The sequence below is a fragment of the Melospiza georgiana genome, chromosome 4 (genome assembly GCF_028018845.1).
Source record: "Melospiza georgiana isolate bMelGeo1 chromosome 4, bMelGeo1.pri, whole genome shotgun sequence".
Taxonomy (NCBI): domain Eukaryota; kingdom Metazoa; phylum Chordata; class Aves; order Passeriformes; family Passerellidae; genus Melospiza; species Melospiza georgiana.
This window is the reverse complement of record NC_080433.1, coordinates 516,707-526,187: the sequence shown is the minus strand read 5'-3', so window position 1 is coordinate 526,187 and position 9,481 is coordinate 516,707. Positions and strand designations below refer to the sequence as shown.

Genomic DNA, 9,481 nt, shown 5'->3' with positions numbered 1-9,481 from the left:
CCCCGCCATGGCCTCCGCGGCCAACCCCGGCCAGGGCGGCTCCGCGCCGCCGCCCGTCGTCCAGCGCGGCATCGTCAAGATGGTAAGGGCTGTGCCCGCCGCTCTCCGCACCGACCCCGCGCCTCGCCGCTCGCCGACCGGGGACCCCCATCTCCCGCAGGCTCCTCCGGGGCCCGGGGCTCCGCTCCGCTGCCCGCCTCCCCTCCCGGTAACCGGGAGCCTGTCCGCTCCCCGCGCGGTGCCCGGCTCCCCGTGCCCGGTGCAGCCCGTCCGGTGCTCCCGGGCCCCGTCGGGCGGCAGTTGCTGATCCGTTACCGCCCGCTGCCCGGCGCCTCTCGCTGCACCCTGGGATCCCCCTGCAGCCGGTCCCCCACGCCCCGGGCACTGCGCGCTCCCGGTGCCGTCCCGGCTGCTGGGCTGGGCAGGGAGAGTTCCGGCTCCCGGAGCCGCTGCTCCCGCTGCGCTGCCGGTGCCGGAGCCCCGGAGCCCCGAGGGTGGCGGAGCAGCGGCCTCGCGGTGCCGCCGGCGGCGGGGCCGTCCCAGGCGGGGGTGCCGCACGTGCTCCGCTCGCCGCCCCTACCGGGGCATCCCCGGGGCGGGGCGGGGCGGGATCCCCGAGCCCCGGTCGGGTCCCCACGGGACAGCGCTGGTTTGGGGTCCCCGGGAAGGGTCCCGGTGCCCCGCGCCAGGGCCCCACGTGTGCCGGCAGCGGGGGCCGCGGGAGCGAAGGTCGGCTTCAGTGCCGGGCGCCGTGTCCCGGTCCCATGTCCCCGTCCTGTGTTCCCGTCCCATGTCCCTGTCCCGTGTCCCTATCCCGCGTACCCATCCCGTGTCCCCTCCTGGTCCTGTCCCGTGTCCCTATCCCGTGTCCCTGTCCCGTGTCCCCGTCCCGTGTCCCCTCCCGGCCCTGTCCCGCCCCAGCCCGTTCCCTGCCGTGCCCCCGATCCCCCCGATTGCCGTGCCCGAGTCCGGGTGGCTCCGGGGGTCTCTGCTGACCCCTTCACCCCCGGCTCCCTCCGGACTGAGACCCGCTCCCGGCTGTCACTGCAGTCTGAGCCGTGCTGGGGACAGGGCTGGGGACACCGCGGGATGGACCCTGCGAGGCTGGGGACGCGTGGCAGGGATCTAGGGATGGATCCCAGAGGTTTGGGATGGGCACCGGGGGTCTGGGGGTGATAACTGGGGGTCTGTGGTCAGACACCGGGGGTCTGGGGACACCGGGGCTTTGGGGACACTGCAGGTCTGCTCTGGCACCATCCCCGTGCCGTGTGTCACTGGCGATGGGGGATCTGCTGCTGCCACCCTGCCCTGGCTCCTGCCCACCCTGCAGGTTTTGGGGTGCTCAGGAAACCCTCCCCTGGCTGCTTGTGCCCGCCCGATCCATCTGTGGGCACGGGGATCCACAGCAGGATTTTGGGGAGGATTTTGGGGTCTGCTGGCTGGGAGGCAGCTGTGCCTGTGCCCCATAGCCTGGGGTGTGCTCTGTGCTCCCTTCCAGGCCAGGCAGCCCAAAATGCCCCTGCAGAGGGTCCCTGGCTCTCTGTGGTGCCAGCCTCGTGCTCTGTGCTCCCTTCCAGGCCAGGCAGCCCAAAATGCCCCTGGCAGAGGGTCCCTGGCTCTCTGTGGTGCCAGCCTCGTGCTCTGCTGCGGCTCCGTCACAGCCTTGAGGTTTTTGGGGTTTTTTGCACCTTCCTGTTGCAATCACGGTGCAGCTCACTGCAATCACAGCCAGGCTGAGGGGTTTGAGAGCAGGAGTTTGGCAGCAGGATGGGGATGGGGAGCAGGAACTTTGCTCCCACTCTTGGCAGGATTTTTAACCCTTTGTGCCCCACAGGGGCAGCCCTGGATTCCGGATGTGCCTGTGGGATTTTGGTGCCGTCTCCTCTGGTGCCCTGGACCTGCATTGGCAGCACGAGTTGGGTCTGTGCACCCCTGTGCCTGTGCTGTTTCCAGCTTAAGCCTGGTTTGAGCCCAGATTTCCCTGATGGAGCCCTCAGTGGGACAGAAGGGCTGTGGGGTGGCTCTTGCTGCAGGGTGGGACAGTGGCACCTGGCTGCTGGCACAGTGTCCTGATCCCATTGCCATCCCTGGAGCAGTTCCCCATCTGCTGGGGGATCCCCACAGCCACATGGGCGTGTGGCTACTCCATGGGCAGGGACAGGTATCAGGAGCTGGGCTGGAATGTCCCCCAAGCCCTGCTCTGACCCTGGGACACGGCGCAGCTCCACCAAGGAGCCCACCCCGGGGTCCACGGCTCGTGCTGGGCATTGAGCAGAGCAGCTCCAGCATCCCCGTGCCCTGTCAATTAAAGATTAAGGTTAATTACAGCCATGGAACCTCTAAGCCTTGAGCACAGAGCACTGAGCCTTTGCTGGGCTGGCTCTGGTGATGGGACACAGCTGGAGGGGTTTGGGATCCCTGCGAGCAGGCACTGGAACTGACCCCAGGCTGGGTCAGAGATCCTGTTGGGAACAGGGAGATCCCAGCACAGCCTGGCTGCTGGCCCGGAGCCCGGCCCTGCTGCAGGACCTGGGGAATGTGCCTGGGGGTGTGAGGGAACCCTGGCAGAGGGGATTGGCTGGCACTGCCCAGCCCGGAGCTCGCCGAGCCGGAGCTGTGGTGGGACATGGCCCAGCTGGGCTCATCCACCCGCTGCAAAATCCCCATTTTCCAAATCCTCCTTCGGATTCTGCGTGCATGGAGGTGACCCCATGTGCTGAGCTCTGAGGGACCCCAAATCCCCTCCAGTGCCACCCCTGCCATGGCAGGGACACCTCCCACTGTCCCAGGCTGCTCCAGCCCCAGTGCCCAGCCTGGCCCTGGGCATTGCAGGGATCAGGGGCAGCCCCAGCTGCTCTGGCAATGCCAGCCCAGGCAGGAATTCCTCATTGCCAAGATGCCACCCATGGCTGCCCTCTGGCAGTGGGAGCCATTCCCTGGGTGCTGTCCCTGCAGGCCTTGTCCCCAGTCCCCCTGCAGGCCCTGCCAGGGGCTCTCAGCTCTCCCTGGATCCCTCTCCTCTCCAGGTGAGCACCCCCAGCTCTCCCAGCCTGGCTCCCTGGGAGCTGAGGGGCTCCAGCCCTGCAGCAGCTCCATGGATTCCTCTGGGCTCTCTGCAGCAGCTCCAGGTGCTGCTGCTGTGTCCCAGGGCTGGGGCAGCTCTGCAGGTGGGGTCTCTCAGGGGCAGGATCCCCCTGCCCTGCTGGGGATCAGCCCAGCTCGTGGATTGTGACCCCCATCTCCAGCTGGGGCAGCTCCTGGCTCTCCAGGCCCGTGGCACTCAGTGATGCTGAGTTCGGGAGCCCTGCCAAGGCAGGGCACGTCCCTGGAATTGTGTCCCTGGAATTGTGTCCCTGGAATTGTGTGTGTCCATGCTACGTCACCTTTCTGTGCAGTGTCACCGTCCTTTCGCCGCTGCCCCTGCCGTGCCCTGGGCTGCCCCCTGTCCCCTGCTGTCCCCACTGTCCCCTGTGAGCCCCGCTGTCCCCTCTGACCCTGCTATCCCGCAGTTCCTGCTGTCCCCTCTAACCCCTGCTGTCCCCACTAACGCCAGTGTCCCCGCTGTCCCCGCAGGTGCTGTCGGGCTGTGCCATCATCGTGCGGGGCCAGCCCCGTGGCGGGCCGCCCCCGGAGCGGCAGATCAACCTCAGCAACATCCGTGCGGGGAGCCTGGCACGGCGTGCCAACGCCAGCCAGCCTGACAGCAGGGACACCCCCGACGAGGTGAGGGGACACCCATGGGGACAGGGATGGGGCGGGGAGCCTGGCATGGCGTGCCAACGCCAGCCAGCCCGACAGCAGGGACACCCCCGACGAGGTGAGGGGACACCCATGGGGACAGGGATGGGGACAGGGATGGGAATGGGCAGGGAGCCTGGCACGGCGTGCCAACGCCAGCCAGCCCGACAGCAGGGACACCCCCGACGAGGTGAGGGGACACCCATGGGGACAGGGATGGGGACAGGGATGGGAATGGGCAGGGAGCCTGGCACGGCGTGCCAACGCCAGCCAGCCCGACAGCAGGGACACCCCCGACGAGGTGAGGGGACACCCATGGGGACAGGGATGGGGACAGGGATGGGAATGGGCAGGGAGCCTGGCACGGCGTGCCAACGCCAGCCAGCCCGACAGCAGGGACACCCCCGACGAGGTGAGGGGACACCCATGGGGACACAGGGGACAGGGTGGCCTGGCAGAGTCACGTGGGGGGGCTTGGGGGGGTCTTCTCCTTCTCTGTCCCTCTGCACTTGGCACGGTGCTGTGGGCGGCACACACAGGGTGGTTTGGGACACGTGAATAGGAGATTTGGGACTCGGGGGATGGCTTGGGACACATGGGCTGGTTTGAGGCAACATGAAAGGGTGTTTGGGGCACATGGGAAGGCTGGTTTGGGGCATGAGGAATGGTTTGGGGCACATGGGAGAGTTTCAGTCATAAGAGGGGGTGGATTGGGGCACATAGGGTGGCTGTTTTAGGGCACACAGGGGGTGGTTTGGGACTCAGGATGGTTTAGGGCACGTGGAAGAGTTTGGGACACATGAAGGGGTGGTTTGGGGCATGTGGGGTGGCTGTGTTGGGGCATGGGGGGCGATTTGGGACTCATGGGTTGGTTTGGGGCACGTGGGATTGTTTGGGGCACGTAAAGGGGTGCTTTGGGGTACCCAGGGCACGGTTTGGCACACACGGGGGTGGTTTTGGGCACGTGGGGTGGTTGGTTTGCGGCACAAGGGATGCTCTGGGGCACATGGGGTGGCTGTTTTGGGGCACACGGGGTGGCTGTTTTGGGGCACAGGGGGTGCTTTGGGGCTCGGGGGATGCTCTGGGGCCCATGGGGTGGCTGTTTTGGGGCTCGGGGGATGCTCTGGGGCTCACGCCGTGGCTGTTTTGGGGCTCGGGGGGTGCTCTGGGGCTCACACTGTGTCTGTTTTGGGGCTCGGGGGGTGCTTTGGGGCTCGGGGGATGCTCTGGGGCTCACGCCGTGGCTGTTTTGGGGCTCGGGGGGTGCTCTGGGGCTCACACTGTGTCTGTTTTGGGGCACAGGGGGTGCTTTGGGGCTCGGGTGATGCTCTGGGGCACATGGGCTGGCTGTTTTGGGGCACATGGGGTGGCTGTTTTGGGCCTCGGGGGATGCTCTGGGGCACACGGGGTGTCTGTTTTGGGGCACGGGGGGTGCTTTGGGGCTCGGGGGATGCTCTGGGGCACATGGGCTGGCTGTTTTGGGGCTCGGGGCATGCTCTGGGGCACATGGGGTGGCTGCTTTGGGGCTCGAGAGATGCTCTGGGGCACATGGGGTGGCTGTTTTGGGGCTCGGGGCCCCGGGGCGGTCCCGCAGCCGCTCGGTGCCCTCGGTGCCGGCGGGCCCGGCCCCCCTCCCGCGGGCCGGGGGCGGCGGGAGCAGCGCTGGCAGATAATTGCTCTCCCTGGGGAGTTTTGTCTTCCCAACAGCCTCTAAATGTCACTCTCTGCCAAAGTGACGCCTGTCAGCCCCGCTAATTGTTTATGAGCGCGTCATGTTCCCACCTCCGGCCGCGCTCCCGCCCACCCGCGGGGCCGGAGCGGGAACGGCACCGGGAGCGGGAACGGGAACGGGAGCGCGCTCCCGAGCCTGCCGTGCCCCGGAACCCCGGCGGGGCTGCCCGGGCTGCGAACGCCGCTGCCCTCCTGCCCCACAGCTCTCCCGGTGCCCCTTGGTGGGAGCTGCTCCCCGGGAGCCGGTTCCTAGCAGAGTCGGGGGCTCCGGGGGCACCGGGGCCGCTCCCCCTGCCCTGCCCTGCCCGGGCCCCCGGCTCACGGTGCCTCCCTCCCGCAGCCCTGGGGCTTCCCCGCGCGGGAGTTCCTGCGGAAGAAGCTGATCGGGAAGGAGGTGTGCTTCACCGTGGAGTACAAGACCCCGCAGGGCCGCGAGTACGGCATGGTCTACCTGGGCAAAGGTGAGCCTGGAGGGGCACCTGGGACAGGGGAGATGGATGGGCACCTGGGGAAGGGGAGAATGGAGGGGCACCTGGGCAAAGGTGAGAATGGATAGGGTACCTGGGGAAGGGGAGATGGATGGGGCACCTGGGGGAAGGGGAGATGGATGGGGCACCTGGGCAAAGGTGAGAATGGAGGGGCACCTGGGCAAAGGTGAGAATGGAGGGGCACCTGGGACAGGGGAGATGGATGGGGCACCTGGGAATAGGGGAGGATGGATGGGGTACCTGGGGAAGGGGAGATGGATGGGGCACCTGGAAACGGGGGAGGATGGATGGGGTACCTGGGCAAAGGTGAGCCTGGATGGGAACCTGGGGAAAGGGGAGGATGGATGGGGCACCGGGGAAAGGTCAGCCTCAGTGGGGTACCTGAGAACAGGGGGGGATGGATGGGGCACCTGGGAAAAGGTGGATCCAGGGTGTTTTACCTGGGAAAAGGTGGGTCAGGGTGTTGTACCTGGGAAAAGGTGGTTCCCAGGATGTTTTACCTGGGAAAAGGTGGCTCTGGGGGAGAGCACAAGGGGACGTTTGGGCTGTGTTGGGCTGTGCCATCAGCAGGAGGATGCCTGCCTGCTTCCCCATCACTTTTCCGTGATTTTCCATGGCCCCCAGCTCTGGGAGGGCAGTGAGGGGTACCTGCCCCCCAGGTTTCCAAGCTCCAGCCCTGCTCTCCCTGCTCCAGGAGCATTCCTGGGCTCAGCCTGGAGTGCCCTAAGCACAAATCCAGCTGGAAATGCCTTTTGGAGGTGTTGGGGTGCGCTGTGGCAGCCGCAGGATGCATTCCCGCTCCTCCATGGATTCCCAGTGTTGGGAGAGAGGGAAATGCCCAGTGCTGATCCCCGCTGAGCAGGAGCTCGTGGACACAAGGAGCAGCTCTGGGTCAATTCCCACAGCTTCCCTTTTCCCATCCTTCCTGTTGTTACAAATCTCTTGCCTGTCTGGGGCTGAGATCCCACAATGGATTCACTCCGAGCTCTCCCTCCCCGTGATGCTCCCTGTGCAGCTGGGACAGCCCTGCCCTGGGATATTTGGGATACCAGGGGGATGTGGGATATTTGGGATGCCAGGCACGGGGAAGGGGCTGCTGAGTTTTGGGGGAAATGGGCACTGAGGGTTGGGTGCCCTCAGCCCCACATCCCTGCGGACTCGGCTGTTTTCCATGTGGGAATGGGCTGGAAAGGGGGAGCAGCTGCTCCAGGTGTGCTCCCTGTGGCACTCAGAGCATTCCCGTGGCACTCGGGGTGTTTCCTGGCATTCCCATTTCACTCAGAGCATTCCTGTGGCACTCAGGACCTTTCCATGGCACTCAGACCCTTTCCATGGCACTTGCAGCCTTTCCTGGCATTCCCATGGCACTCAGAGCCTGTCCCAGAGCAGGAGCAGGGTTGGGCTCATGCAGCCAGCCTTGCTGACGTCCCAGGCAGATCCCGAGGCTGGCAGGACGGGGCAGGGGGCTCAGCCAAGGGAGGGGGCCCAGGATGGCTCTGGGATCCGAGGGTGCAGGTCCCTGTGTGTCCCTTCCCACTCAGGACATTCAGTGATGCACTCTGAGCTCCTGGTGGGACTGGGGGGCCCTTTGGGATGGGGATCCCCTGCTGCAGAGGGGGGGATTGGAATCACAAACGTTTTGGTTGGGAAGGACCCCCCAGATCACGGACCATGGAATGCAGTGTTTGATTTGCACCTTGGCTTTGGGGAGCTGCTGCTCTGCTCTCCCCTGACCGCCCTGCAGCCAGGGCCATGCCAGGGCAGGGAGCGGGGCTGGGGAGGGTTGGGGTGCTGGGGCCCCTCTGGAGCCGTCCCCGGCCCCGCTCCAGCCCCGCCTGCAGCGGCGCGGGCGGGAGAAATGAGGCAGAAAATGTTTCCTGATGAAGTTTGTCAGGGCTTGAGCGCCGTTAATGTGGGAATGCTGTGACAGATTCCCTGCAGCAGCTCCTGCCTGGGGAGGATGGAGAGCAGGAGCTCTACAGGGGGATGGGGACGGCCAGGCCAGGTGCCAGGTGCCGCCCTGGGCTCAGCTCCAGGCTGGGGCAGGGGGCTGGAAAGCTGGGAAAGGCCCTGGGGGTGCTGTGCCAGCGGCTGGGCACGAGCCCAGGGGGGCAGGAGGGCGATGGGCACGGCCCCAGGGTGGGCACGGCCCCAGGGCAGGGACTGTCCCCTGTGCTGGCCCTGCCCAGGGACCCCCTGGGATCCTGGGGGCAGCTCAGGAGAGCCCTGGAGGGGCTGCAGTGCCCAGGGAATGGGGCTGGGAAGGGAATGGAGCCCCAGCAGGGCTGGGGGAGCTGGGCAGGGGCTGAGCCTGGAGCAAAGGAGGCTCAGGGGCCCTTGTGGCTCTGCACAAGTCCCTGCCAGGAGGGCACAGCCCAGGGAACAGGGACAGGAGCAGAGGGAACGGCCTCAGGCTGGGCACAGCAGGAATTTCCCCGTGGAAAGGGGGTGAGGGAGCCCAGGCTGTGTCCCCAGGGGAGCTCTGGGGTTGTTGCAGCACTGCTTACCTGGATCACTGGGAATGCTGCCCCATTCCCGTGTCCCTCTGGCTCCTCTCACCTGCTGCTCTCCTCTCTCAGACACCAACGGTGAGAACATTGCCGAGTCCCTGGTGGCAGAAGGACTGGCATCCCGGCGGGAGGGCATCCGAGCCAACAAGTATGTGCTGATCCCGTCCTGATCCTGATCCCGTCCTGATCCTAACCCTGTCCCAATCCTGATCCCGATCCTGATCCTGATCCCATCCCCATCCTGATCCCGATCCCAGGCTGGTGCTCGGGCACGGAGCCCCTGGATCCCTCAGCTGCAGGGCCAGGCCCTGCTCCTCAGCTTCCGAGGTGCCCACATCCCACAGGCATCCCTGGGGTGTCCCGAGGGCTTTGGGGCTGGCAGGGGCTGCCTCCTTCCCTGGATGCGGAGACACTGGAGCTGTGTCCATGGGCTGTGGAGCAGAGACTCCCTGGGAGCCTCCAAAGTCACTCCTGGGGTGGGGTTGAGTCCCCATCATTGCCACTGCAGAGGAGGTGCTGGGACATGGCTGGTGCTGGATCTGGCTGGGTGATCCCTGTGCCAGCAGAGCCGAGGCTTCTCCTGGGCTCCCTCACATCCCTGGGCTGTGCAGGGCTGCAGCTGTGGGGGCAGGATCCATTCCAGAGGGGCAGGACATGAGGGCAGGGTCAGCCTCGTTTGTGGGGTGATGGAGTCATGGAATGGTTTGGGTGGCAAGGGACCCCAGAGCCCCTGCAGTGCCACCCCTGCCATGGCAGGGACACCTCCACTGTCCCAGGCTGCTCCAGCCCCAGTGCCCAGCCTGGCCTTGGGCACTGCCAGGGATGCAGGGGCAGCCCCAGCTGCTCTGTTCAATATCAATGTCTGAGTTTGTTGTGCCGGGGCTGGGAAGAGATTGTGCCCACTTTGGTGACCCCTCAGTGGCTCCCTGTGCATGCAGGGCCAAGCTGATCCCTGGATTCCCATGGAATATGCCTTCCCTGCTCTCCCAGACTGGCTCTGCCCTGCTGGGAGCC

The 9,481-nt window shown here is 66.3% G+C and overlaps 1 protein-coding gene across 1 annotated transcript in view; it reads left to right on the top strand.

Annotated features, from left to right (window-relative positions):
• Window positions 1-9,481, top strand: part of SND1 (staphylococcal nuclease and tudor domain containing 1) — a 77,695-nt gene continuing 68,214 nt past the window's right edge. The window contains exons 1-4 of the mRNA XM_058022474.1: window positions 1-82; window positions 3,574-3,723; window positions 5,810-5,930; window positions 8,537-8,615. Of these exons, the coding sequence (XP_057878457.1) occupies window positions 8-82; window positions 3,574-3,723; window positions 5,810-5,930; window positions 8,537-8,615 (425 nt within the window). The 5' untranslated portion in view covers window positions 1-7. The remainder of the gene's footprint in view (window positions 83-3,573; window positions 3,724-5,809; window positions 5,931-8,536; window positions 8,616-9,481) is intronic.